The 27,959-nt window shown below is 44.5% G+C and overlaps 1 protein-coding gene across 1 annotated transcript; it reads left to right on the forward strand.

Moving 5' to 3' along the window:
* On the forward strand, nt 1-27,522 carry LOC149326132 (kinesin-like protein KIF23). The gene is made up of 18 exons (XM_089564485.1): nt 1-11; nt 594-628; nt 5,202-5,266; nt 5,894-5,999; nt 9,309-9,445; nt 11,413-11,525; nt 11,924-12,088; nt 14,443-14,677; nt 17,655-17,757; nt 17,935-18,014; nt 18,306-18,425; nt 19,255-19,381; nt 19,956-20,020; nt 21,709-21,811; nt 21,914-21,972; nt 23,581-23,730; nt 25,281-25,367; nt 27,182-27,522. Exons 1-18 carry the CDS (start codon nt 1-3, stop codon nt 27,350-27,352), a joined length of 1,932 nt encoding a protein of 643 aa, XP_089420611.1. The 3' UTR covers nt 27,353-27,522.
* Nucleotides 27,523-27,959: the final 437 nt, after the last annotated feature.

A 27,959-nucleotide genomic window follows, 5' to 3' on the forward strand; every position in this document is an offset into this window, starting at 1 on the left:
ATGAATCCTGGGTAAGTTACCCGCTGTTTTTTCGTTTCTGTTCGGAGCGAACGTTTCATGCGGTTTGACTGTTAACCATAACTTTTTCAAACTGAGACATATTTCAAAGTAAGGAGTGACCCCGTCAGGATATGGTGCGTCTTTATTGCAATAGACGCATACTAACATTATAGGGTTATCGTTTCGAATGGCCGCACCATTCTCATGGAACCGGCATCGTTGCCGCGTCAGGAACGCGGCCATACGTCACTGCGCGTTTACCTTGGTTCGCTTGCTTTGAGCTCTTTGCCGGCTAAGGTTCATGTGGCATGACTTTGAAGTTGGTTACCGAACTCGACGCACGAATTTGGGTAACATGAAGTGCTTAATCCGTTGTCCTCCACCTCATGGCGTGTGTCACCAAGCAGTGTTTCCTGTGTATTTTGCACGTAGGAGGGGTACAAAGCGACGAAGGAGGGAATCATCCCGGCCGGCTTCTGCAGAAGCGCGTGACCCGGTGGAGGTTTATTGCCGCATACGCCCCCTGCTCAACCCAAACGATGCCCCTGTTGTGGGAGTCATCGATAACAGGGTTGTTCAGTTAAAACCGCAAGAGACAAATGGCCAGGAAAGAAATCCTCCAAAGCAGGTAAGCGGAACGAATGGAAAATTGGTTGTATTGTTGCAGCACTAGAAAAACTAAATGATCCTAGTCATATTGGCTCTGACAGCAAGTGTTGCTCTCTTCTACCTGCTTGTAAAATTCACTGATTCCCTACTCTTCTGTGTACTATGTAGATACTCGATAATTAATCTGGATTTGAATTAGTGGCAGGCTGTAAATATGTGCGAAGTATAGTTTGACAGCTTGAGGTTGTGAAGTTGAAAGTACCGCCGCGGTGGCTCAGTGGTTATGGTGCTCGGCTGCTGACCCGAAGGACGCGGGTTCGATTCCGGCCGCGGCGGTTGAATTTCTTTGGAGGAGAAATTCTAGAGGCCCGTGTACTGTGCGATATCAGTGCACGTTAAAGAACCCCAGGTGGTCGAAATTTCCGGAGCCCTCCACTACGGCATCTCTCATAGCCTTAGTCACTTTGGGACGTTAAACCCCATAAACCAAACCAAACCGAAGTTGAAAGTTGGTTCCTGAAAATTCTGTTTGCTCTACCCAGCACCTCCATCCATTTTCTGGGTACCCATGTGCCAAATAAAGTTCTGAAAATTAGAAAACAGGCGCATTGATCAGCTTGCATTCGCTTGAACTTTCAAAACTGATGTAGTGCCCCGCAATGCCACCAGTGTTCAAGGTGGCATTTTATTGTCTGCACGGCTTCCCATCTGGGCGGTACATTACTCACTTCATGAATCTGAGTGTTACTGGCAGTTGGACTGTCATGGTGGGTGGCTAGAGATGTTAATACCCAATGACAGACGTTGTTGATGTTTCCTCTGCTACACTGCACAGTTGGTCATTGTAGCAGGACACTCGGTGCCCTGTGTGCATTGTGCCATTACATGCCTGAGCGATCATATGAGTTATAAAAAATTTCCTCTTTGCCAATTGTCAACTCCAGTGTCTCGCACAGTGTCAGTGATGACCCCTTTTCGACTGCGCCCTTGCCTCTGACATTATACTATCTAGAAGAGCTCGACGTAAACTCTATTCTCCTTGGATTAATGGAGACATCATAATCTTATGCAAGCAGAAGGAAGAGCTGTTTCAGGGTGCCCAAAGAACCTGGTTGCCGGCCAGCTTTCTTGCTGCCAAAGAGCACCAGAGCGCTCTGAGGAAGCAAATTTGGTTGGCTCGTCGAGCGTTTATGGAACACATTGCTGCTCAAGCAGCAAAGAAATGTAAGCTTTTCTGGGCGTATGTCAACTCTCATCAGAAGCAATCTTGGTGCCCCTCCTTTCACACTGATGGTGAGATATTATTCTCCTGGTGGCATCCCGGAAGTATTGAGTAGCTATTTCTCTTCCATTTGGATGGACCAACCCATGCTTGGGCCTGATCTGGCATAGTTTCTTGAAGAGCCCTTCCCAAGTCAAGTGCCTACTTTGTCCTCCGACTACTGACGTCATGCAAGGTTGCTCCTACATCCGACCATTTCAGAGCCCTTACCCCGATGGAATTCATCCCCTGCTCCTTCAATGTACAAAGTGCCTCTTTTATAGCACCTATATTATGCCACAAGTTTCAGCGCGTTGTTGATTCGGCAGTGGTTCCTTCTGCATATAGGGGTTGCCTGCTGACCTCTTGTCCTCCTACCGCCCAGTTGCATCTGCGCCTATCGTGTGCCGCATCTTTGATAGGATCCCGAACAAGACACGTAGGCACCTGGCCTTCTGTCACTCACCCAAGATGAATTTCTCCAGCACTGCACCTGCAAAACTAGTCTTGATGTGCTGGCCCACATAGTTAGTGCCCACTTCCTTGACAAGCAGATGCCTTGCAAGCTTGTTTGGCTGGATTTTTCATGCACTTTTGGTCATTTCCCTCACCATGTGCTCCTGTTCAGCGCTGCAGCCAAGGGGCCCTCCGGAACTGTTCTCTTGGTTGGATTCCTTTGTCAGCGGCAGAACTCAGTACAGCGTATTCAGAGGATCCGCTTCCACATCTAGCACCATTTTGTCTGGTGTACTCCAAGGCGGTGTTCTGGGCCCTACTCAATCTTCACAGACAGTATCACTGAAAATCTCTGCTGTCTTCATGCTGATGAGGTCTCATTACTGCAACCCATTTCTTAGCAGACTGTTCGGCTCTTCAAATCGATCTCAGCACCTCTCATTCCTGGGCCCAGCAACACCAGTTGCCCATTAACATTAGCAGGTCCTCTACAGTGACTTCATCAACCCTGCGCTGCACTCACCACATGCTGCCAGTGTTGACCCTTGGAAGCCATCACCATCATGGCATTCCTTGCCACTTGCACGCTTGTCCTTTTCATCTCATTCATCACCTGGCTTATGGCAGACATGCCTCCCATTGCATTTTGGGGCCTTTACACTGCCTTTTCCATCCTTGAGTACTGGTGTGCAGTTGGGCTAGCCCGATCTGCTTCTTATCGTGTCAGCTTCGCCAGTGTCCAGCATCACGCTGCGTATATGTTCTATCTCATCTGCGACCCTTCTCCAGCATACCTTCTGGGAGGCCCTCTCCTCCAGTGTACTGCCTGATTGCACCGGATCAGCAAACGCTTATTCACTGCCCACAGCCCAATGGCCGGAGTGGCTGTGTTTAACCGCTTCTGGTATGCACTGCATGTCGTGAATTTTCCTGGCTCTTCTTTGCCATCTCTGTGGTGACATTTTTCTGCCACCTGCTCCTTCCCCTTTCATGCCTCTGATGTCCCAGGTATTGTGAAGGGCTATCGTAGTCTTTCATCTCTCTTCTGCTCCTCATATCCAACATTCCATCATCCTGGGCCCCAAGACAGGGTCAGCAAGCCTTTGCAGCGTGGGCAGTACTTACTGCCTTTTGCTAGTCATGCAAGCCTGGGCCATCCGTGAAGAGTACTGAATAAAATTATTACCAGCATTCATATGTGGACGGCTGTAAAGTTCAGAGCATTGGTCAGCTAGAAGTCCGAGCGAAATTCGGGACCAATCAACGAATGTAGACAACCTCTGGATACTTTACACAAGTTTGTATGTGTTATGTGTGCACAGCCAGTGCAATCCGGCTAGTGTCTTTCCAGAAATTCCTCTGTTCTTAATGATGGGCATAACACGGAATTCTTGTGTCAAATCCTGGTGCTGCAAACAATCTTTTGCAGACTGTTCAGTATATCTTACCTGCTGAAAGCCCACAGAGTGTTCACAAAGCACTCCTCTGTTGCGTGCTACTTTCACTTTCAGTTCTTTCTTGTGCTTGGCAAATTAATCTGAACCTGCGTTGAGATGAACTCCGAAGCATTTTGTTGTGATCGTCAGTCATACACAGCCGCCCTGGAGAAGCCGCTCAACTGAAAGGGGTTGTGCCACTTCCTACACCATCACTCCTCATCTTGACTGATTAAACCAGAGGCAAACATTACTCATCGTCCCACCACATGCACTAAGCAGATTCTGCACTTGGGCTAGGCTCTTTGCATGAAGAGCAATGTCATCTGCAGACATTAAAGCAGAGCTCTCCTGTACCACAGGCTGCTCCTGTTTCTTGTGCTGCCTCGACTAACCATGTGCACTTGTCAAAAGTCTGGAACCCAGAGGGGTTTGCTTATGGCCCATGCTGTGTTGTTCGTTGTGCATCCTCGGAGTTCCAAAACTCTTGAAGATAAGATGAACTGTCGTCCTCCCCCGCCAATGGTGAAGACTTCTTTTACGTGGTACAAGAGCCCCGGCTTAAAAGCAAATTCCCCTGGGCTGTACACTTTGTCGACTATACAACATGAACCTGAGTGTTAGGCAGACACTCCTGCCAAAGTTGTTGCTCAGTGAAATGAAACATAAACAATTGGGTGAGTTGGTCAGACATGCCTCAGTTACAACTGGCTCAGTGGAAAACAAGGACATGAAGACAACTCACACAAGGCGCCACACTGGTGCTTCATGTGTGTTGTCTGCATGACCTCATTTTCTGCTAGTTGTCACTAAAGCTGCAGTAATGCCACACCAGTCCACCCTGGCTGTTAGGTCCACGTACAGGGACCCCTCCACTGAGGCCTGGTTCCTGCAGGGTTTCCCATGGCATAGACCTCTGCACACCTTCATAGGCCTTATTGAGGTCCAGAAATGCCACAGTGCTATGTAATGTAGGTTCTAGTTCAGCTCCGCAAGACGAAAGGTTGTTCTTTGGTTTTCCATCAAGGGCAGAGACCTGTCTGGAGCTTGTCCAAACCGCTCGTCAGCTCTGCAGACTTTAGTAGCCTTTCTCGGGCTACTTGTGCACACATTCATAACAGCGCCTGCACTGACTATTACACTGCAGCTGACTGTTGTCACCATTGTGAAACGAAAAATAGTTTTGGGGACCTGTTAGTTTGCTATTGGATGGCAAGCTTGAGAGATTTTGAATATGCATATGCCACAAGCTTTGTGGGCTTGCCATGTTTGAAAAAATTCTTGGCTCCTGCTGCAACGTAGGTGTTCTTTGGAAAATAGTGTCTTCTCAGTGCAGAACAAGCACCTTTTTTTATAGTACACCTATGCTTGTAGTAAATTGATTTGCCAATTTCAAATTAGTACCTTTTTCTTATGTTGACAATACTGATTATCCCTAGTGAAAAGCAGTGGATTGACAAGGCTGAGACCCCTGACTAGTGCTGTGCTGCAGTGCATTTTTGAGGTATGTTCAGTTTGGTTGACATTGCTATCTATTCATCTTTTCCGTTCCCAAACCGTGCTGTCATGGCACTATGGAATCGTGTAACAAGGCTGTAAATATAAACTTTGTAGAGCCAGGTGCCTTTTCCCTGGACTGAATTATTCAGGACACCATTCACAAAGGTTTGCCCATTCTCAGATTGTGGTAATGCTGCAAACACGTTTCAGTGAGTGGGACAAAGACATTGACTTTGAAATCTGCGAAGCAAACATGCAAAATGGCTGCGCATCGTTTGGGAGCCAAGAAAAATTCATGATGCCTGAACCAGTTGGTATCGGGGTTGATATTCTACTGCGGCTATACTCTGTTGCAAAAGTGCTGAGTGCTGCTGATGCTAGTCAATAGCTGTATGTCCAAATTTTATGCCTAGAGAACCTCCTGAGTGACACGGCACTTGCATATTCAGTGCAGTTGCTGCCATTTTGGGCACTTTATTGATGCATGAACGAACATGTTATGAACCTGTCATAGTGAACACGCTTGATCCCAGATTGTTTACAGCAGAGCTGTCCTTTATGATGTACAATTTAAATAAAGCTGATTGTTTGAGACAACCTAAGTGACTAATGGTGTTTTTTTTTCTTTCAGTACAATTACAGATTCAAGTATTTGTTTGATGGAAATGCTTGTCAGAAGGAGGTTTTCAACCACGTTGGCCTGCCCCTGGTCAGTGATCTTGTTCACGGAAAGCCTGGTAAGCTTTCTCAGTATTCAATATTTCACATAGCCAATTGAATTGTGATTCTTTTTCTTTCTTTGAATTATGATGTGTTTGTAAGGCTTGCTTAGCATTCCTTTTGTTGCTGGAATTGCTGAGATTGTCTCCTCCTCTTTGATGGAGGTCTGCCACCCTGAACTTCATTTAGCAACGTTTAACTTTGCGAAAACAAAAAGTCTTGTCTTAACTACATGTGAGGGAAACAGACAGGTTTCTGCTACAGCTACTAAAATGTCTAAAGCATATCGTGCTTTTCCCTTCTTCTGTCTGCATCAGTGGATTTGTTTGCACTCACTACAGCCCCTAATAAAAATCATAAATTGTAACTACGAGGGTAATCCTAAAAGTAAGGTCTCCAAAGCACTGGCGCTGCTGAAAAACTATTGACGCTGCTTCAGGCCACATTGCTCTGCTCACTGCTCCTCCTCTCCCGAACAAGCTCACGCTTGTCCTTCTGGGCCGGCCAGTCTGGGCTCGGCAGCCATCTTTGTAAGGAGGTCCGGCTTGTCACTGCCGCCAGGTGCGCAGTTGGCGCAGTTATTCGGGTTTGGAACGCGAGAGCTCTTCAGTATGCTGAAATTCATTACCACTTGATGGAAGTGTAGGTATGCTCGTGCACAGACGCCAAAAACGAGCGCAAGTGTTGTACGGAGTTTACTGCTGGTCACACTGCAATTCATGATGAAGAAAGAAGTGGCCGACCTTCAGTTTCTGACGACACAGTCGCGAAGCTTGAAGACGTGATGTTGCAAGATCGGAAGATTACTCTCGTCGTTCTCTGCATTTTGATTCCTGAGGTGTCTTGAGCTACCGTGCGTAGGATTATGGCTGAAAAATTGGAAGATGGGAAGGTGTGCGCTAGGTGGGTCTGCGAATGCTCACACCAGACCATGAAGGGCAACGCGCCTGCTCTTCCCACGAATTTCTTCTGCGTTACGCAGAAAAAAACAAGAACTTTTTGGACTCTATGGTTAGCGGTGAGGAATCTAGGCGTCCCACTTCCCACCTGAGACAAAAAAAAAACGACGTGAGTGGCGACATTCCTCTTCGCCTTAGCCGCGAAATCGCGCAGTCTGCCGACAAAGCCATGAAAACTGTTTTTGGGACTGAAAGATCGTATTGTTGGTTGACTTTATGGCTCTTTGGGGCACGATAAATGCTAACAGGTATTGTGGGACTCTGAAATAACTCAGACGCGCGGTTCAAAATCGAGCAGGAATCCTTAACAAGGGCGTGAGACTTCTCCGCGACAAAGCTCGCCCCGATGTCGCTCGCCACGTTGTCATTCTCCTGCAGCAGTTCGTAGGAAAAATCATCACTCACCCGCCCTGTTTTACGGACTTGGCATCCAGTGACTACCACTTGATTCCAAAGTTAAAAGAGCATCCAGCCGGAAGGCGCTTCTAAGACGATGGCGGAGTGGAAGCTCAGCTTCAACGCCTCCTGAACGAGATCGCAGTGAGCTGGTATGACAAGAGCATACAAAAACTACCCCAGTGCCTAGAAAAATGCATCGACTGAATTGCCGAATATGTGGAAAAACAGCAGGATGTTCAACACTTAAACGGATATATGACTTGTTGAAAATTCACGTACTTCTGCGTTTCTAAAAGAATAGGTGACCTTATTTTTTTGATGACCCACGTATAAAAAAAAATTGCCAGGCAATCATACAACGTGATACAAGAAATATGAGGCAGTGTCAAGCTTCAGCTTTTCAGCATTGCTGTAGCTTAGAGGGATGTTGTTCTTGAAAGGAATTACGCACGTCCGAATGTTTTGGCAACAGGGACAGAACTGAGCTGGCGCAATGCGAGAGCTATGATGCACGCGGTGATGGCACTTTGCCTTTGGGCAGTACTTCTGTGGTGCACCGTTCTGTACTCTGCCACCACTGTATTTGCATTGTATAAAGAATAGGAAAAAGTGCAACATTGTTTACCAGACAGAGAACCATAGCCAAAGAAAAGCTCTCAAGTGCTTCGTTTTACGTACAAACTAGCTCCTACTCAAGCTGTATTGCATTTCGTATTTTCTTTCTTGCTGGATGTCTATAGTATTATACCACTTGCTTATCACCCCTTGACTGCAGATTGCCTGCAGACTTTTGTGTGTTCACTCAAAACATTACAAAATATCAGTGATAATTGTGCAAGTAAAACCCCTGTTAATTAGTATTTCATGGGACTGGAAAAAAATGCTTGAATTAACTGAGTGTTTAATTTTTGAGGACCAAATTATAGAGATATTTGTGCAGCACTAAGTGTTTCTCCTAGTTTTGCCAAACAGTGCAGTGCATGCATGCTGTGGGATGAACCACTCGCACACGTGTTCTCTACCCCTGCACACACCTTGCACATCAGTCAGCGATGTGCATGCAAGGAAAAGAGAAAATATCGGAGCATCCTGTTGTACATTCTTGACTAATGTAGCGATGAGTGCGCTGCCTTTGCAATTTGGCTCGACAACAGCGTCACTTGGACCCGCCGTGATGGCTCAGTGGCTGTATATGGTGTTTGGCTGCTGGTCGCAGGTGTGATCGCGGCCCCACAATGGCCATACTATTTCAATGGGGGCGAAATACAAAAGATGCCCGTGCACTGTGCGATGTCAGCGCGTGTTAAAGAACCCCAGGTGCTCTGAATTAATCCAGAGCCCGCCACTGTGGCATCCCTCAAAGCCAGAGTTGCTCCAGGACATTAAAACCCCTCAGTCCACAGTACAAGCCAAGGCTGCCTGGTGCTATAGTGGCCAGGTTTTTAATCTGCCCACTCACCATCATTATCACCTGGTTGCCGTGACTGAACGGAGTTTTTGAATTCTCATTTTTCTTAATGATCGAATTTTCCAAAATTGTTCAGTTTTTCTGAATTAATTATCCGATTTTTTGGACTCAACGAGTTTTTACTCTTGGTATGGGGGGTATAATGCCATGAAGCGACACATGGGCTTTGAGCGATGCCTAAGTGGAAGGCTCCGGATTTATTGAGACCACTTGAAGTTCTTTAAACTGCTGTCACACATCGCATAGTGTGTGTGCATTTTTACATTTCGGCTCCATTGAAATGCGGCCGTTTTGTTTGGGATTCAATCCTGCAACCTTGGGGTCAGCAGCTGAGCATCAAAGCCACTGCAGCAGGCACTGTGTGAATATGTACCTGCCGCATATTTACACGGGAATGAATGTGCAGTTTAATGTGTACCAATGTGCTTATAGTTCCTGTGCTAGAATATCATATTGGATAGCATATGTAAATTTTTCATTGGGAACTTTTGTTCTTCCAGGGCTTCTGTTCACTTATGGAATCACATCATCCGGCAAGACCTATACAATGACTGGGAATCCTCAGGATGGAGGCATTCTGCCACGTTGCTTGGACGTCATATTCAACTCGATTGGCGAATACCAAGCCAGGAAATACGTAGGTTTCCTTTGTTGTTCAGTTAAGTGGTTCTTAAAAATGTATTTTTACACCGTGTATGCAGTGTTGGCTATCATGGCATGGTGGTAAGCTTCAGGCTTCATTCTTACCGTCCATGTTGTTTTCTTTTTTATTTGCTTCAATTTTGGGAGATCAATTTTTTGCATTTCTTCCTTTGAAATCGTCACTACTACAGCTAGGTATCATATCTGCATCCTCATTTTCAGTAGTATATTGGTACACCTGCTGACACATCATGGTAGTTAGCCCTTTGAGTGTCACTTACGTACTTGTATGTTTTGAACTTTAGCTCTACTCTCTTTTTTTCTGCTTTCGGAAATGTGCACCGGAACACATAGGTGGCCTGCTTGAGGCATTCCCATCATCTATTTTATCCATCTAGAAGCTTGTACTTTCATTTCGTGCTTGTGTTTTCTTCATAAGCTGAGGTGCACTGAGTGACCATGGCCATGTCTCTCCAAGGGGGCTTAGTTGCTCGGCACTATCTCCACGCGTGCAACTCTTGAAAGGTGGTGGAGAATGGCTCTGCCATCTCTTGTAACTGTCTAGAAGCTTTTTTTTTATTATTCTCGCCGCGTCCGCTAAGTCACGTTTAGTGTAAGGAGCGTGTACCGCTGCCTTTCCGCGGGCTCGTTCACCACTATCAGTGGCAGGAGAAGTAGTTGCACTCTTCTGTCTCTCTTTCGTCTTTCTCTCACAAGTTGTCACTCTAGCTTTGTGCAGGCCATGGAGAGTGCTTCCTCTGTGTGCACGATTGCTTTGCGATGGCTGCCTGCACAGGTCTGACACTGGGGGTGCGTCACTCTTGCGAAAAACCAGGCAGTGAGAGGGTTAGTTACGCAATTTCTGATAGTAAGTGCATTAATCTACACCTTTCATAGACAAGGTAATGAACTGTACTTTAGAACTTCATTTCTTTTTTGTGTGTGTCTGTGAATATCACCTCTAGCATCTATACTGAGCAGCTGGAGAAGCAGAACCAGTAATGGCAAAAGTTTGTTGGCAGATTCGCTTTTTAACAGCATAAATTTGGCATCGCATGGGTGTGGCAGCTCTCTTGTGATTTCACATTTGGTGGCCAACAGTGGATGTGAAGTTAATAGCACGCTAAAGTGTTTTTGGATGCATTCAGTAATTGTTGCTGGCAGAGAATGGATATGAAGCTTGTGTAATTTGCAGGCTGACAATGTGTACGGCTCGGCACATTTTGTGATGCCTAAAAGGTGCCTTGGGGCATTGGAACACCTCTTGATTGAGCGTCTGAGCATGCAAAATACTAGCTGTAAGAAACAGGTATTTAGTATGCATGGTGTAAGCCTCCTCTATGCGTGACATTTTGATAGCACTGTTTTTTAGTGAATCTGCTACCTGGAAAAAGCTTTAAATATATTTCATGGCATTTGGAAAATGTGGGGAACTCTAGGGCAATTTTTATTTGCTGTAGATGGCAAGCTGGGCGAGTTGGGTGATGTTCATTTTGTAGGAAAAAACAGTGCAAACAGGGACACAGGACCAAGAAAATCGCCTGTGTTGTGTGCCTTTCTTCATCCTGCGTCTTTTGCCGTGCTTTTTTTTTCTACAAAGCAGACAGTATTTCTTTCATTTTCTCATGACTCACTTTGTGCAAACTGGGAGCTGATACAGCTGCTACTCACTGCAGCAAAAAGTATAGGTCCTACTGCTACTGGTAGGCAAGATAAAATGAAGGCATTTTGAAAGACCAACAGCAGAGCCAGGGTTATAGCCTTACAATGTGAGCGATCTCTGTAAGTAGGTAGTTTTTTTAGCGCCTGTCAGATACATCTTAAATGCTGTTAAACTGAACTGACATACACAGGGGATTGCAAAATGTCCTCCAGGCAGTTTCATTTCTGGTGAAAAATTGCCTCCTTCCGCAGAAGATTGTTGAATGTATTGACCTTGCCTGTTCTGCACTCTTCTCCCAGGTCTTCAAGCCGGACAAGCGGAATGGCTTCCAAACGAAAACAGTGGCTGAGGCATTGGTCGAGTTCCAGCGCGAGACAGTGCCTATGACACCCAAGGCACCAAAAATAAGAAGGTATGCGCAATAATATGCTTCATTATTTTTGGCCGCACTGCAGTCAGGCGCACATGTGATCGCAAAGAAGTGATGTAATTGCTTTTTACAAGCAGCTTTGTTGCTGGAGTGGTCCTGGGCCTAGTGTGTAAAGGACACACCTGGTGGGAAGTTGACGTAACGCTTTGTTCGGTGAAGTCTTCTTTCCCGCCATCCTTAGTCTTGCCAAGCTCTCCCGGCTCTTCTTCAGCCTGGCTTCTTCTGACCTCAAATGGTTGTTGTGAATTCAAGATGCATGCATGCCCACAAAGCAACTGCACAGCTGTTAATGTACTGGAATGTGCATTATTCACATTTGTGATTGCTACTGTGCCACTTAATGGTACACCTTGCTGATGTTGACAATATTTTAATTTCAGGAGGGATGACGATGGAGTGGACTGGGCTGCTCGTGCTCATGAAACGGGCAAAGTGGAAGACGTCGACCCTGATACGGCATACGCAGTATTTGTGTCATACATTGAGATCTACAATAATTACGTCTACGATCTCCTGGATGACAATCCAATTGACACTAACACAAAGTGAGCGCTTTACCTTACCCATGTTCATCATTGTCTTAAATTTCAATTACCTTCGCTTTGGGCATCTTTATTTGCATCTCTTTGTAGCATATTGCACCAAACACGTTCAGTACATTCAACCAGTGTAACCTGATCCGTATTTTGCTTTGCACTTACTATTTGTCGAAACCAACTGCTAATCTGTTTGTTTTAAAGGTGCATACACCTCTTCTTGATAATTTAAAATCTATGCTACTAGCTATTTCATGTAATCAGTACCAGCAGAAACTCAGACTATGTAAAGTGACAAAATGTGCCTGTCACGGCAGCATTGAGCTTTGTTAGAGCATCCTTTGTCACTCATCTGTGTTGAGGCATGAAGAGCACATGGTGGCTATAGTCAGTGGAAACAGACAAGGGGAGTGCTAGGTCACAACTGACCACATATAAGCGCTTGTCATGTATGTTTTGATGACTATCCCTTATTCCTTCGCACTTATTTCTCATTGAATCATCTCCAGCTTGCTATATGCATGATGCAATGCATTCTAGGCTAGAACTCTGGCTCCCCTACAGCTTTTGCTCTTTCCAGTCCAATACATTGAGAACCAAAACTCCACACATTACTGGGAAATCTCACTGAATTGACCTTGAATCAAATAATGTTCAAATGTTGTGACAGAAGCCAAATATTAGACTTGTGCCACAAACGTTGCTTGCATTCAGGGTGCAAGCAACAAGTCTGTAATTGCAAGAGGTGGGCATTTACAGTACTGTTGAGTCACCCATACCTCTGCTGTCTGCGATAAAAGATTGCATGAGTGTCATCCTTTGTGGAAATGAATAAAAGTTCAGAAACCAGATTTAAAGAATTGACTTACATTATAATCTTGTTAATTTGAACTGATTGATTGAGAGATGTAGAGTGGATGAGGGAACAAACACGGGTTAATGACATCCTAGTTGAAATAAAGAGGAATAAGTGTGCTTGGGCAGGGCATGTAATGCGAAGGCAAGATAACCGCTGGTCCTTAAGGGTAACGGAGTGGATTCCAAGAGAAGGCAAGCGTAGCAGGGGGTGGCAGAAGGTTAGGTGGGCGGATGAGCTTACAAAGTTTGTGGGGGAACGGTGGCCTATCCCACTTATCCTGGCTGACAAGGCACAACACAACGGCTCGCTTCTGGCTCCACACTGAGAAGCCACGCACCAGTAACCGTACCAGTCAGTCACATCAGTGCTTTGAACACATGGCCCAGCATTCAGTGCAGGGCCTTGCTGCATCAGCCTTCCGAATAATTGGAACAAATTTTTTGCTTTGGAGGGTCTACAGTGTGAAGAATTTTTAACCTAAGCATTAATGTACATGCTCATTGTCTTATCATAAAGTTTCACTGTTAGTACTTAGGGCTCCACTCACAAGCTTTGTTTTTTAGGCACCAGGACCACAGCACCATCCTTGTTGGATGCTTGTTTGCCTTGCCTTCGACACCACTGAATTGAAGCATGTGAATGATTTCCAGCTGGGTGGCTCATTTTAGTTCACATGCCAGGCATTCATATGTACTTATTTTGGACTTGCATTCAGTGTTCACAAATGTTTCCTGCTTACCTGAACAGTTTATTTATTTATTTATTTATTTATTTACAATACCCGCTAAGGGCCATCGTGCGAGGGTATTACATAGGGGGGGCGATACAAGCATAAAAATATGGCACAGGCATCTGAAACAAAATACACGTAATAATGAATTAAAACTAGTAATGTACACAAATAACACAACAAACAACGCAGAAAAAGATAATTAGATAATGCGCATAATACAACAAAAAATATCAAATCTGTTAGTCCATGGTTTGCTTTAACGAATGCTGAAACGATTGTAGGTTAACCTCAGTAGCTATGTGTGATGGCAAGTTATTCCAATCTATTATAGTGCGAGGAATGAATGATTTCGCGTAGAGCAATGAACGGCATGTGATGCGTTTTATTTTGTTATTGTGGTCGCGGCGAGGAAAGACTGCAGGGTGTGGCAAAAAGGAGTCGTCGTGGAGGGTGGGATGGTGATACAGTTTGTGAAGTAAGGTTAGGCGAGCGAAATGGCGTCGACATGATAACGGTTATACAAACACATGGTTATACAAAAAAAGCTGTGTTTAGCTTTGAAGAGAATAACTTGGCTACGGGACTCAAAGAAAAATGCTGTGCTTTTTTTGATGCTAGCAGATGGTCGCACAGGCCTGAACAGGTTATGTAGTGTACCCATCCACAACTGATCCGTCATTGCGCTATCATCCTAAGTCCATGTGGCACTAGCCATTGGGCAGCCATCCAACAGTTCTCTGTGGTTATTTTTCTTTTCCTCCCACTATCCAGGCAGATGCAAGCGAAGATGCTGCGAGAAGATTCCAAGCGTTGTGTGTATATCTCGGGGGTGACTGAGACTGAAGTGAAGAGTGCCGACGAGGCATTTGAAGCCTGGTGTCAAGGCCAGAAGTCCAGGCACGTGGCCCACACAGCCCTCAATGCGGAATCAAGCAGGAGCCACAGTGTCTTCAACATTAGGCTGGTCCAAGCCCCTCTTGATGCCCATGGACAAGATATCATACAGGTACATTTTTGTTCTGTTGTTCTATGATGCTGAATCCAAATATGCACACTGTGTATTGATGGTCGGACTATGTGACTCGCTGAAATCTTCCCTAATCACTCTCCTAACCTACAAATTATGGTAGACTCCCTTTGAGGCAAGCACAGCTGGATGCTGGAAATCTTGTCAGCTTGTAAGGCACTTAACACCCCAGATGTCAAGTCGGGTGAGAGGACATCAGCACTGTTATTTAACTGTAAATGAGATGGCATAAGTGATGAGTTCACCAGGAAGCATTAGATAATCATTCTGAAGGTACTGTTTTCGGATACGCCTTAGAGTATGCTTACTCAGCCGAACAGTTGCTGCGGGTTTTAGCCTTTTCTCGTAAAATTTATCTCGCACAGGTCATCTGCCGAAGAGTGCTCACAAACATCATGCTCCTAAAGAACCCAAGAGACCAGAATATGGCTAATAAAATGTTAAAGGCCACCCAGTACTCGCTGTAGCTCTTATAATGGTGGAAGAATGATTTGCGCTAACTTATGCAGTTTTGCTCTTCACCATGCAAGCTGAATATGTCTTTGACTCCGTTGCTTCTGCTCAGCAAAGAACGGCAATTTTAAATAGGGTTTTTGGATTGGATTGTCCACGAGGACAAAAAAAAATGATGAAATGCAAGTCTAAAATTTCTTTGCATCACCAATGAATCTGTGGACAGGTATGTGGTCATCCAAATGAACTAAATTTCTCTGGCATTTATTGCTGTAGGGCAAGTATTCGATAATTCCAAATATGCAATCGACTAGTTTATGTGATATTTGATTCGATCCAAATGTTTGGTACTTGAAATCTCATATAGGCAGATACAACTCAAAGACAAAGCGGCTTTTCCCCGTCAAAGAACTGACTTCCATCCAATGGCGGCCAATTTTCATGACCTTGCAGCGTGACAGTGCAGGGAGTGGCAGACGAAAGGGGATAGTCCCTTCCCTGCACTGTCACGCTAGCACGGTCTAAAGAATCGATCGACGCCATTGGCTGGAAGGGGGTCCTGCGACGGGGAAAACTTTGTTCATGGGTTGTATCCGACTATAGTATTAATCATTTGTCTCGTGTGAGCAGCGTTTACAGAACCCTTGCTCTGTGTGGTTTTGGTTCAGTGTACCCCCTCTGCGATGGCACCATGGTGCAAACCGACTCCACGGACACTTCCTATATGCAATCCCATAAGATCTTCGCAGGACTGTGAAAGCTCAAGAAATCCTTAGCCGGTCAGGAGAGCGTGCTAAATGTGTCACTTCTTGCCTCGTCTGCTCACGTCGTTTGCAGATATGGTTGAAAAAGGGAAATGAAGAAACATTAGTCAGTTTCAGATTAGGGTATGCTTACGTATGCTACTTATGTATGCTAAACGGAAGTATTTTGTGAGATGTTACTGTTTGCCATACGCTCACTTTTAGTTCAGCGTATGCAAAAGCATACGAAATGATAACCTAAGCCTATGGCACCATCTCGTTTCTTTAGAAAGAAAACCACTTTTGTAAGACATTATTTTTTATTCCTAGGAGTGGCCTGAAATCACAATGCTCCATTTATGACCAGTGGAAGTGCTGAAAAACCCAGTGACACGAATTCACTCTGAATTGAAGAGTACTGCTTCGAAGCGCGTCACCATTTTGGAAACTTTATTTTAGTATACAGAAGCGTCAACTCTGAGAAATAGCATACAAAATATGAGTGCACTCTTACTGTATTTCTAGATGTCAAGACAAACCAGTGATATGCAGTTTAGCAAGTTCCCTGCAGTAAAAATTCCTTGTAAGCCTTCGGCAGAAAGCTTGCATAAAGTATACTACATTAGTGCAGAAGGGCTTTTTTTACATGAAACTGGCATATTTAGAATCAGGACACAAAAATACGTGTTCCTTGATGATTTCAATATTGTGACATAAATTTTTAAGACCCACTTCCCCCGTAAGGCTCAATTTGAAATAGCGTTTGGTGTATGCACACCTTAAAGCACACCGTCCCTCGTGCCTCATATGTCCATATTGCACTGGCGCTACATTCTGCAGCATCGGCACACCGCCTCTGCACTCATCGCAAGGGACTACTGAGAATGTTCGCGCCACATGCCTGCATGTAATGCTGCACTGCAGCACACACGAGCAGCCGTGAGTGCAACGCCCAGATCTGTAACTGTGTCTGCGCTACCTGCAGTGCACACGTACATGAAATGAAGGACGTGCAGCTCCCTCGACTTTTGCATGATGAGTCCGAGCTGGGTGTAGCTGTCGCAGTTGCTCTTATCAGTGCGAAATTCGCCAATCAAGTGCAGTGGCGTGAGCGCGAAGCTAAAGCTACAGCACGAGGTGCATGGAGATGGGTGCCTCTTTCAGATGCCTCAAGCGGGATGGCACTGGGTGCAGAGGCGCAGGATATGTACGCGCAGCAGGTGTCCATGAAGTAGCTTCTTCAAAGCAGGTGGAGGTCCCACGAATGTCCCACAAATGTCGCAAATGTCCGACAAATATGTCGACTTCGTCGGCAGGTCGACTCCTCCAATTTCCGATGGCCAGTTTTGCAGAAAGTCAGCACAGCCTGAAGCAGTGTTGCAAAGCTGTGATGTACTCTTAGTTTGTTTTTATTTTCAGAATACATGATTTTGAAATTGCCTATTGTGTCGTTCAACCTTTTTTGTGCACCAGAAGCATTCAAAATATTCGCTTCGAAATTATTCAAAGAAAATTATTCCCTCAGGCCTATGTAGACTCATACATTGGATATATTTCTCAGATCTCTCAGAAATGTGGATTCTGGCTATTAGCACTCTAGTGAATTAGGAGAGTTGAAAGTTGTCAGCTGCTAGGATTGGTAACCAGACTGCTGCGTTCATTTTTGTGCATAAGCTGGGATGTTTAAATTCCTTTTTATTCAATCCAAGACTATGTTCATGGTGTTAGTACCTGACCACTCTTTTTCTCTTCATTTTCAGGACAAGAGGACACTTGTCATTAGTCAGCTTTCGCTTGTAGACCTTGCTGGCAGTGAACGCACAGGCAGGACTGGGAACACTGGCCACAGGCTCAGGGAAGCTGGTGAGACTCGTTTTGACAGCTAGCTTGTTTCATAGATGCCCACCATTTCATGCATGCAACAAACCTTGTTCCTTGTTTCTGTGCGACAGCATGTTGCTACGCTCATCTTTGCATTTAGAAATGATGCTGTGTGAGATTTTGTTCAGGACCTGTTTTCTTTCCTTCCCCCCCCCCCAGGGAACATCAACAATTCCTTGATGGTTTTGCGTAGTTGCATTGAAACACTACGAGAGAACCAGACAACTGGGTCAAATAAGGTGATGTATTGGCTTTTGTGCTATGTAAATAAATTGGTGCTATTATGAACGTCTTAAAGATGAAGCTTTTTCTCTTTGCCTGTTTGTCTCGGAGATCTTCACTCGGGTCACTGTGCGCTTTTCTAGAACTTTCAGCAGGGCAAAAAACCTGTTTATAGCAGCTTTAAGCTTACTTTTTGCTTATTTGTTTTGGTTTGTTTTACCTGCGACCCTAAAAAACTGCAACCCTGCATTTCATATTCTGCAAGTGGTCTTGGGGCCTCCTCTCTAAAACTTGCATTTATTTTTCAGCTTGTGCCATACAGGGACACAAAGATCACTCACCTGTTCAAGAACTTTTTTGATGGCGAAGGCAAAGTTCGCATGATTGTTTGTTTAAACCCACGACCAGATGACTATGATGAAACATTCGTAAGTATATAGCAGAGCAGTCGTAATTTCAGTGTTAAGCTTGCATTTTAGATTGGATGAATATTTAGGTTGAGTTCAGATCGAATATGTATTGCACTGAGCGCATAATTTAATATTTAAAATGTTTATATTTTCTAGCTTCAAATCTCTGTAGACTACTATGAGGAAAGAATATTAATTCATCCAAGGGTTTCTTATCGCATTGCAGCTCGCCAAGTGTGCGCTGCTTGCCGCGGGTAACTGATATGTAGTGCCATATAATTTTATGTCGGTGAACGCTGCCTACATGAGTGTGCTTACATTTGTTCTCACTTGTAAGTGGTATTGCACGCTTTGACAAATATTAACTGGCTTCATTCATGAGCGGTGCTTTTTGTCAACTCTTTAACATTAAACCGCTGGGAATAGTCGGTGCTTGTTTGACACATTCCTCGAAACCAATCTTTCTTGGACACTATTTTTGATTAGAGAGCATGGCCATTCGCATCACCAGTGTATCTTGCGCTTGAGTAAACTGGTGCAGCTGAAATTGTTCTAGTACTGCTAGACTGGAGCACTCTGTGCAACAAACAGGTGTAGCCAGAATATGTGTCAGAGAAAATGTGCAGTTTCTTTTCAACCGTTAAGGAGTTCAGATATCACATTGTTACCGACAAACACAGCAAGGAACAGGACAGCACAGCAGTCTGCTGTGGCGAGGATCACCGAACAGCTGCACTTAAACGTTCGAGACAGAGAGACGCTTGGCAACGGGTCAAGACAGCAGTGTGGCAATATGCTTTAAAAATAGTTGGGCAGTGCTCTCATTTGACATCCTCCTTGCTTTCAGCATGTGATGAAGTTTGCGGAGATGACCCAGGAGGTTCTGGTTCCTACGGCCACAGCACAGTCTGCAGCCCTCCACCTGCATGCAGGCCGGCGCCGGCCCATCTTGCCGCGCGCGGCAAAGTTTCAGGGTGAGGTGTGGTTTTCTGTTTTCACTCGTGTTTCCTCTACTTCTCCACTTATGCTGAATACTCGTTGCATTTCTGCCTTGTACCGGTCTGCCTACAATTAAATAACCTCAGCACCACCAAAGAACACCAACCACTAGACTGAGTGACAGCCTGTATCCAGAGGTTCAGAGCAGAGCATACTGCTATAACATCACAAAGCCTTCTTTAAAGATACTCACTGGCATTTCAGAAGATTGTGTTGAAAAAGATTGAGGTGCCTACTTTTTGACAGCAAATTTCATGGTTGGAGCTGAAGATGGAATGAGCTATGAGTGGAATGCGTTAATGCTTCTTGCACTAAGGCTCCAGCGTAGTAGGCTGCACAGCATACTGCTCACATTTCACCTCTAATAGGAGAACACAAGTTCAAAATTACAGTATCTGTCCTTGGAGAAACTGGAGAGGTGAAGGCACTTTCCTTTTAAAGACGTGCTTGCATGAAAGTTAGGGGTACTATGTTACCTTATTAGCATAAAATTTGCTCTTTGACTGCTGGTTTCTTTCACTCAAAGGTTCTGTTTTACCCTGTCTGCAGGGAGCCTGAAAGAGCATTCCACAATGCCACCACCAGAACCACCACGGGAAGTCAGCTGCATGCCGGTATGGCTGTCTGCTTTGTTTGTATTCAGGGTGCATTTTTTACTTCATGTGTGTGAACGTTTCACGTTAGCCCGCCGCCCACACCTTTTAACGCGAGAACATTGCATGGCTCGTTGTGCGAAAACCCTGCCATAGCCAGACAGCTGTGGCAGGAACATGGGGCAGAAGCGCTGCACGCAAATGAAATCAGGCAAACTCTCTCCCTCTAAGAAGGGCAAGTCGACTTCCACGATGAATGGAAACAGGTTTGAGGGTCCTCCTCACTGGGGTCACTACACTATATCTTTTCACGCTGATAACAGCGCAGACCAGGCTCAAGATGGGAGTAGATATGGCCCCCTCTGCCCCATGCACTGGGCGAGATGCTACTGTCTCGTCTGATGTGAAGTGCTACATGTACACCGCCTCCGCGAGATACGCTAGGAAATATGGTGCGCCACTGTCGGGGCTAGAGATTACACAAAGGGGAAGTCTCCGCCACTGCCGTCAGTTGACCTTCAGCTTTCGGAGAATGAGGTTGTGGCACCATGGAGTCGCTCACGTCTACATCGTCAGGCGAGACAGCAAAGCGTGGCCGGAGGCAGCAGTTCACTGGCAACAAATTTTGCAGCCACCATAATGCAACAAAATGTGCGAAACGAGCCGCTGCTCCGAAACAACGTTCACTCCTATCCCCCAACAACAACTAAGCAACACGCTCAGCCACAAGCAGTACTTTCGCATTTACACATCATAACTGCTTAGGTACCCCCATAATTTATTTACTCTTTTGCCGCTATTTTGAGCCCATTGAATGCGGTGCAGGCATTGTAATGGATTAAGACTACGACAACACCCATTGTGGCTTGGTGGCCTTGGTGTTCTGCTACTCAGCACGAGGTCATAGGCATGATCTCATCTTCTGTATTTCAGGGGAAGCAAAATGCAAAAATGTCTATACACTGAGATTCTGGTGCTCATTAAAAAAACTGCAGGTGACCAGGCATCAAAATTCACCTATATATTGTCATTAAGAATGCTGTAGCAAATTTTATTTTTGTCTTTAGTACATGCATCACTTTCAAAAATGGGCTTTGCTTACCACTATTTGCATGTTTTGCAACCTAGGTCATGAAACGGTAATCATAAAATTGGCGTGTTTTTGGAATATTTTTGCGGAGGATAAAAGCTGCAGTCACTGCAATATCACACCGACAAATATGCAGAGAGACTAATATACGATAGCAATATGGCATGGTAGCTCAACTGACCTTCTGTTCTGCTAAAATTCTGCTGTTCTCCCCTCTCATGTGAAAGGTGCGGGGTTCAATCCCCAGTGCCGGTGGGTATCCACCGGTGATGAAGTGGGTACAAGCTTTTCCTTGGCCTGATGCTCGGCATCTCTGGGGTGAAGTGCTTGGAAAATGGGACCTTATATGGATGAAAAATACCTTGTATGATGGTGCTCTTCGGCACAGATTTCCTTGCACCATTAAAATTCAACATCGTCATCAGCTGAGCTGTTCTGCTAAAAACTAACATGCATATTTATATCATTGAGCATGAGCGTATGTGATGTACAATATGCAGACTTTGCTTGAAGGTGGCTTCCCTTGATGCAATCTTCTTGCGAGAGTACCGTTGCACTGCTTAAACGTTGGTTTGTTTGGTGATTTAAATATTTTTACCCTTTCTTTGTTTCTCTGAAGCTCAGCGACTGCTCTGACAGTGATGTTCTGCAGCGAGAGGACGAGCAGCAGACCAATAGGAGATATCCCAAGAAAAAAATGAAGCCAAACAATGCTGCTGAAAGTAATTGTCCATCTTATTTCCTAAGCGTTCATTTTGGTACTCAATTCCTTGTGTATTCATCATTTTTTCAACATGCTTTCACCTGCTTTTTTCTCTTGTCAGTTGATGACCTCAGGAGTAAGCTCACCCAGAAGGAAGCAGAGAACAGTGCTTTGAAAGAGGTATGACAAGCAAGGGCACAAGTGGAGAGCGTTGCAGTTGAAAGCACCGGGCTGATTATTGCAGTCACATGATTGCATTTGTGGGCTCGTATCAGGGCTTACTCATGCGAAGCTAAGGCGCAAGGGTTAAGCTTAGTGCCGCAACTAGTCGGCAGCACATATTAAGGCCACTACTGTGTGCAGTGCAGTTCCACGGCCTGTGCGTTTGCTTCAGGCATCACGAGAACACTTGTCTAGTTTAGGAGTTCCTTTTGTGAATGACTGCCTTCAGTGCAGTGATCTTTTTGGTATGTAGAATGCGCACAAATGTTCTACTAATTTGTATTCTGTTCACAGCTGTGTGGCCTGCACTCTTACACTTTTGTTAAGCACTCAAAGCTACAGCACTTATGAGAGGTTGTGCTGTGGACCAGCCAGCGGGAAAGGATGGAGCTGTGTGGACCGGCACCAACCGGGTCATTCACTGCTGTGTTGCAGATGGGAGGAGAGGAGAAATAACAAGAAAAAAAGGTTGGATGCACCTTTCAGCCATGAACGCAGAGTATCTAAGAGGTGCTTGTTGTGCTATGCAGTGTAATTCACTTATAAGGATACCAGATATAACTATATATTGCTAATAATGATCAAGTTCTTTAGATTTATTAATTCCCTTTTTGCCACTGTGTAAAAATAAACCATACGTAAGAATACAATTATCGGCGAAATAATGAATACAATGATAGGATTCTGGCCCCCCCCCCCAGAAATTGCATGCCACCCAAGCTGTCTTGATAGAAAATGAAATGCTTTGATGCGATTGATGTAAAAACTCCACAAATGGGCCGCTGTTGTGGATTTTTCGAAGGTCTTATATTGTGTGACACTGTCAAACTAATACTAAGACCTTTGATAATAGGGTCCACAGTATGGCATACTAGAAGTACTTGAAGGAATCAATAATTTAAGCATGCTTCTTTAAGCTGAGCATTGCATATGTGATGCGGGCACTCATGAGTGCCGACATCACATATAACATATGGACAAAAATCGCACATAAAAAAGGGGGTGTCCACTTTCTCCTTTCTGAAACTGCATTTCTACATTGGGAGTAGTTTAACTGCAGTTCTTCATGCTTTTTTTTCTTCGTCTTTTGTACCTTTGTGGCATTGTTTTTTCACTACTGCATTTAAAAAGCAGTCCTCAGCCAGCCTTTCCCCAAGGAGAAGTAGCATGATGGGTGGTGGCTGGACAATCTTTACGGGTGTTGCACATAGCACTTCCCAAAACTTGTGCTTTTAGCTCCTAGCAAACTGTCGGTGAACCTGAAAGGGTAAAGTTAGAAGACAAAGAGAGCAGAGTACGTTAGGGAACAAATGAGAGCTGGTATCCTTTGACCTGTCCTTAGTGGAAATCAAGAAAGAATGGACATGGGCGAGTCTTGATGTGAAAGGAATGTAAGTGATGGTCCCTTAGGGTGATAGAGTGGATTCCAAGGTAGGGCATGCATGCATTGGTAACAATGACATTGTCAAGGTAGATGTGAAAGGGCAAGAACCGGAAGCAAGCAGAGGGCATCTCTAATGTGGTGCGCTGCCTCATCTGACCATCTTGTTTCTGTGGTGTGTCCAGGATATCAAGGTGATGCAGATGGACCTGAAAGCCAAAGAGCAGCAAGTCGTTCTGCTTGAAAAGAAAGTGGCTCATGCCGAGCAGTCTGTGCAAGCCCTCACCCTCAAGCTGGAGGGCATGGCCCAGGAGAAGAGGACTGTGGAGAACATGGTCAGTGCATCGCAGTCTTGTCCTTTTTACTTACGCCTGTTGTTGACCTTCGCTATGATATGCTATTATGGGCTCTAACATTTGACGCTGTTTCGGTTTCATCAACCAAATTATGGCTGTGATGTGTAGTAGTTGAACTTCAGGTCAGGATAGGCACAAAAAAATGGCAATATAACTGCTGATATGCCATTTGTTGTAATTATAGATCCTGACGCTGGCTGGTTTCAGTGCTGTAGTGAGTTAACACTACTTATCCACATTTATATTGCACTTTAGCTGTGCCTCACAGAGCCTAAGGCACAACTGCACATCACAGCCATCGTTCGGTTGATGAAACCGAAACAGCATGAGAGGAGGAATTCGATTACAAATTATTTAGCAGTTGTAGTTGAACACCACATCAGAAGAAAACATGTAATAAAATTAAGTTCTGTAGTCATTTAATTATAATGGGCCAAGTGAGAGCATGAGATATATATGCAAATTTAAAAGAGCGGGGTAACATTTGTACGTATGAAAGACTCTTTGTGACGTAAAGTTTTCGTTCTATACGGCTGCTTCCAGGCTATGCAGCTCCTCTCAGAACATGCAAGGTTGCAGTACCCACCTCTCATCTTTTGGATAATGTGGTTCATATTGGTTCTGCAAAGCACTGACTTTGTTCATACTGGTGATAAGTGACTGCCAGGTACGCGAATTTGCAGGCACACCATGAACAGTTGTACCTGGACAATAAGGCATGCGTTGCTGGTTCTACAACTACATCTGAATGTTTCAGTGTCCAGCCAGATCAAGCAGCGATTGTTGCAAACATGAACATTCTATATTTTTCACTTTTGAGCTGTACAAAAGAGTTGTTCCTTTCAAATGGCATCTCCACCCTAAAAATAACATCTTTACTTAATTAAGTGTGTAATGAAGTGTGTTCCTTAGTTTATTGCGTTTCACCTGAGCTGATATTTATTGGTTGTCTGAGCACCATGCTTAATTATAAAGTGCCTGTGGCCTGCATTCTGTGTACAGTCGCCGTCAAAAGTAAATGGAAGGCGACTTCATCAAAAAAACTTAATTTCTTTAAATCTAAAGCATAATGATCCATGTTTCTTGGTGCACACTGCAATTCGCACAATCACAATTAGTCTGCACGTATGTATTCAAGGATGCATGAATTGAGTGGGCAGTGATTAAACCGTTTCGTTAATATTGCCATTTACTTTTGACAGCACCTGTACATTGTGGGGCAAATTTAGCTACACTGACTTCCAAATTTAACAAAATACAAACTGTGCAAGTAAATTGGATTTCTTACGTTTGGAAATTTCTAGAGCTTGCAGAAAAATACTATTGTGCGATAGTAATGTCATTAGTAGCATTCAGACCAGAAACTCGATCATTCGTGGAAAAAAAAATCGCCTATGAAACAACTTAGCTGTGGCCCTTCGCATTGTTTTTGTCCTCTGGGAGACAGTAGCTGCCTGCTTCAAGGTATTCGGTGCTTGAACATGTTTTTGGCTGCAAGTTAGCTCAGACTTTTCATCATTTGTGTGCAGCTCAGCGAGAAGCAGAGGCTGCTGGACCGGGAGGCCCCGGAAAAGGTGCAGATGCAGCTGGAGCGGGAGAGGATGAAGTCGGCCATGGTGGGTGTTGGCTTGATCATGTTGTTTGTTTATTTGGGAGATACTGCAGTCTCGGAAGACCAAGCAGGTGGGAGCATACAGATACAAAGTTTACATAGCAGTGCTTTCAGAAGCATACTTCAAACCATCACACCTTTCTGTTAATTTTGTAGCGACGGCAATTGTACCTGATCCATCACTCATAATTGGTGCATTTTTATGACACTACTTTCATGCATGTAGACTACTTTCAACCATATTTCATGTGTACTGCGAGAACTGCTTACTCCGAAAGTCCGACTGTTCCGAAAGTCGATCCATATTGCGCCCAGCTTAATGGGAAATGCAAGTCTTGAAATGGTAAAAAAAATTCAAAAATTACGTTATTTGGATTCAATATACTTTAAAGTAGCTGCCTATAAAGTTTCAAGGTCTCATTCGACCTCTGACTACTATAAAATCGATATATCGGGTGTTGAGTTTGGAGCAAAATGCCGGAGAACTTCACTCCCATCTCTTCCCACAATCGTGTCCCCAATGATCGTCATATTGGTCTTGTTCAGAAGCTGGTGCTCTTCTCTATATCTTGGTGCTACTCGCTGTTGTGAAATTCTCTTGCGACGTCCGCATTCTGCCATTTGTTTAGGTCTCTACAACGCCTCCAAATGGCTGGCGAGCACAATTCAAATGCATTTTTTCTGTTTCGCGTTCTTCGGCAACATGACTAGCCTTACAGAAATTTTCATAATCTTTTTATGGTGCAAGTTAAATTAACCTCATACCGTTGAAGTCAGAAAGAACTGAACTATGGAGCTATGTTATCTTTAATGGCTCAGTCAAACATAAAATTTTCTGAACAGTAATGTTACCTAATTATATTTCATACTTATGGTGCTTCGACATAACTGACCATATTTTTATAATAATTTATTTCAGTAACAATATAAATAGCATAGTTCCCCATTGCAGATCATTGGCTATAGCTCCATTTCAAATGGAACCAAAATTATTTAAGGAAAGCGTCTTAACAACCCGTAAGAAATTACCCTATTAGATTTGAACTATTTTTCTATAACATGGAAACCAATCAAAATATACTTAAACTAATTATACTATTGAAAACAGAAGAAATACCAACACACATCTAATTTCATTACGCTGTGTCTAATAATAAAAATTTAAATTTAAAGACCTGCGTTCCTCCTTAAAATCTTTTTCTTGAGCTATAGACCATGGACATCATGAGTTCAGCTGAGGAGCATAATATAAATTTGTTCCTTCCATTGAAATTTCCTAGCAGAAAGAGCACTTGGACATTTGACTGCGCACTCTCTTTGGGTGCCTATCATAGGGTGCATTTTATTGCCTCTTGGAGCCCTTGGTGATGGTGCTGTTAGTTAGTTCTGTCAGTGGTAGACAGGAAAAAAAAATTCGCTTTGCTGCACAGAGGAATGTTGCTACAGCTGAGCATGTTAAAGCATACGGTCCACTCCGGTGCATTGTCTTTGATTCAGAAAGCCGAAATGCCAAAGAAGCTTGCAGGTGAACAGCTAAGCTCATTACGAATGCTCATTCAGGCTGTTCTGTACTTATTATGCAGTGGAGTTTCCACCCATTTCAGGTCTCAGAGTGCTATTCTGTTCTGTGGTGGGATGGTTGCTGCTACAAACAACTGCTCTTGTTCATCAGCCATTTCGGCGCTGATCAGACCAGGAGCTATTTCACGTGCAACGCCCCCACTGTTGAGTTTAGAGACCCATTTAGTACTCGATGGCTTTGTTGTTGCGCTCTGTGAAGAGGCTGTATCCTGGTCGATGTCTTTCCCTGACAAACAGGCCGAGGTGGAGGCCAAGCTGAGCGTGGCCAACGAGAAGCTGCGCATTCTTCGAGAGGTGCTCAACTCCACCGACTCGTACATGCCGCCAACGGCATCAGCGGGAAACCCCGAACCGGCTGCACCTCCTCTGCTGCTGCCAGTGAGTGGTGACACCCCGGGGCACCGTTAGCCTTTTGCTGTCATCGGTGGAGCACCTTTCCAGCTTCCCGAGCATGCTGATGCTTGCGGCTTCCATGCTCCTTCCTATTGAAGTAGCCTGGAAAAGTGAGAGACGTTTTCTCTTGCATCCTTCAAAGCACGCGCATCTGTGCAAGAATTTGCTTGCAGTGTCAACCTTGTGACAAATGCTACAATTATACACTGCAGTTCAGTGATGCTAATATGCAGTGAACAGTGTTTGCGACTACGCTTTATCATTTCTGATGCTTGCTCTAATGCTTGCGCTTCATTTTGCATATCTCATTGAATTAGTGCATCGAATGTAGCACTGAAGCACACCTTTTCTTCGTGCATTTTTTTTCATTTTTTTTTGCTTTTTTCTACACTCGTTATGTGGATGGACATGCATTCATATGATGGCTGCTCCTTTCACTGAATGCAGGCTTGCTGTGCATTTGCTTTTGTACCTTTGGGCAATGCATCTTTATGCTCTAGCCTGAGAAAAGGCGTGCATGCTTTGCTTACGCAATTTGCATCTAGTAATCGTTCATTGCTGCATGTGAATTTGCAGCTCTTTTAGTTTGGAATTGTGTTCATACTCTGAAAGAATGCGTTCT

Source organism: Amblyomma mixtum, chromosome 10 (assembly GCF_055824585.1).
Source record: "Amblyomma mixtum isolate Tamu chromosome 10, ASM5582458v1, whole genome shotgun sequence".
Lineage (NCBI taxonomy): Eukaryota > Metazoa > Arthropoda > Arachnida > Ixodida > Ixodidae > Amblyomma > Amblyomma mixtum.

What these genes read in the sequence shown, in the direction of transcription:
- LOC149326132 (XM_089564485.1), top strand. An exon ending in CCACAGGCTCAGGGAAGCTG is followed by an intron (nt 17,758 to 17,934) that starts GTGAGACTCGTT and finishes CCCCCCCCCCAG; the next exon opens with GGAACATCAACAATTCCTTG. An exon ending in AGACAACTGGGTCAAATAAG is followed by an intron (nt 18,015 to 18,305) that starts GTGATGTATTGG and finishes TTTATTTTTCAG; the next exon opens with CTTGTGCCATACAGGGACAC.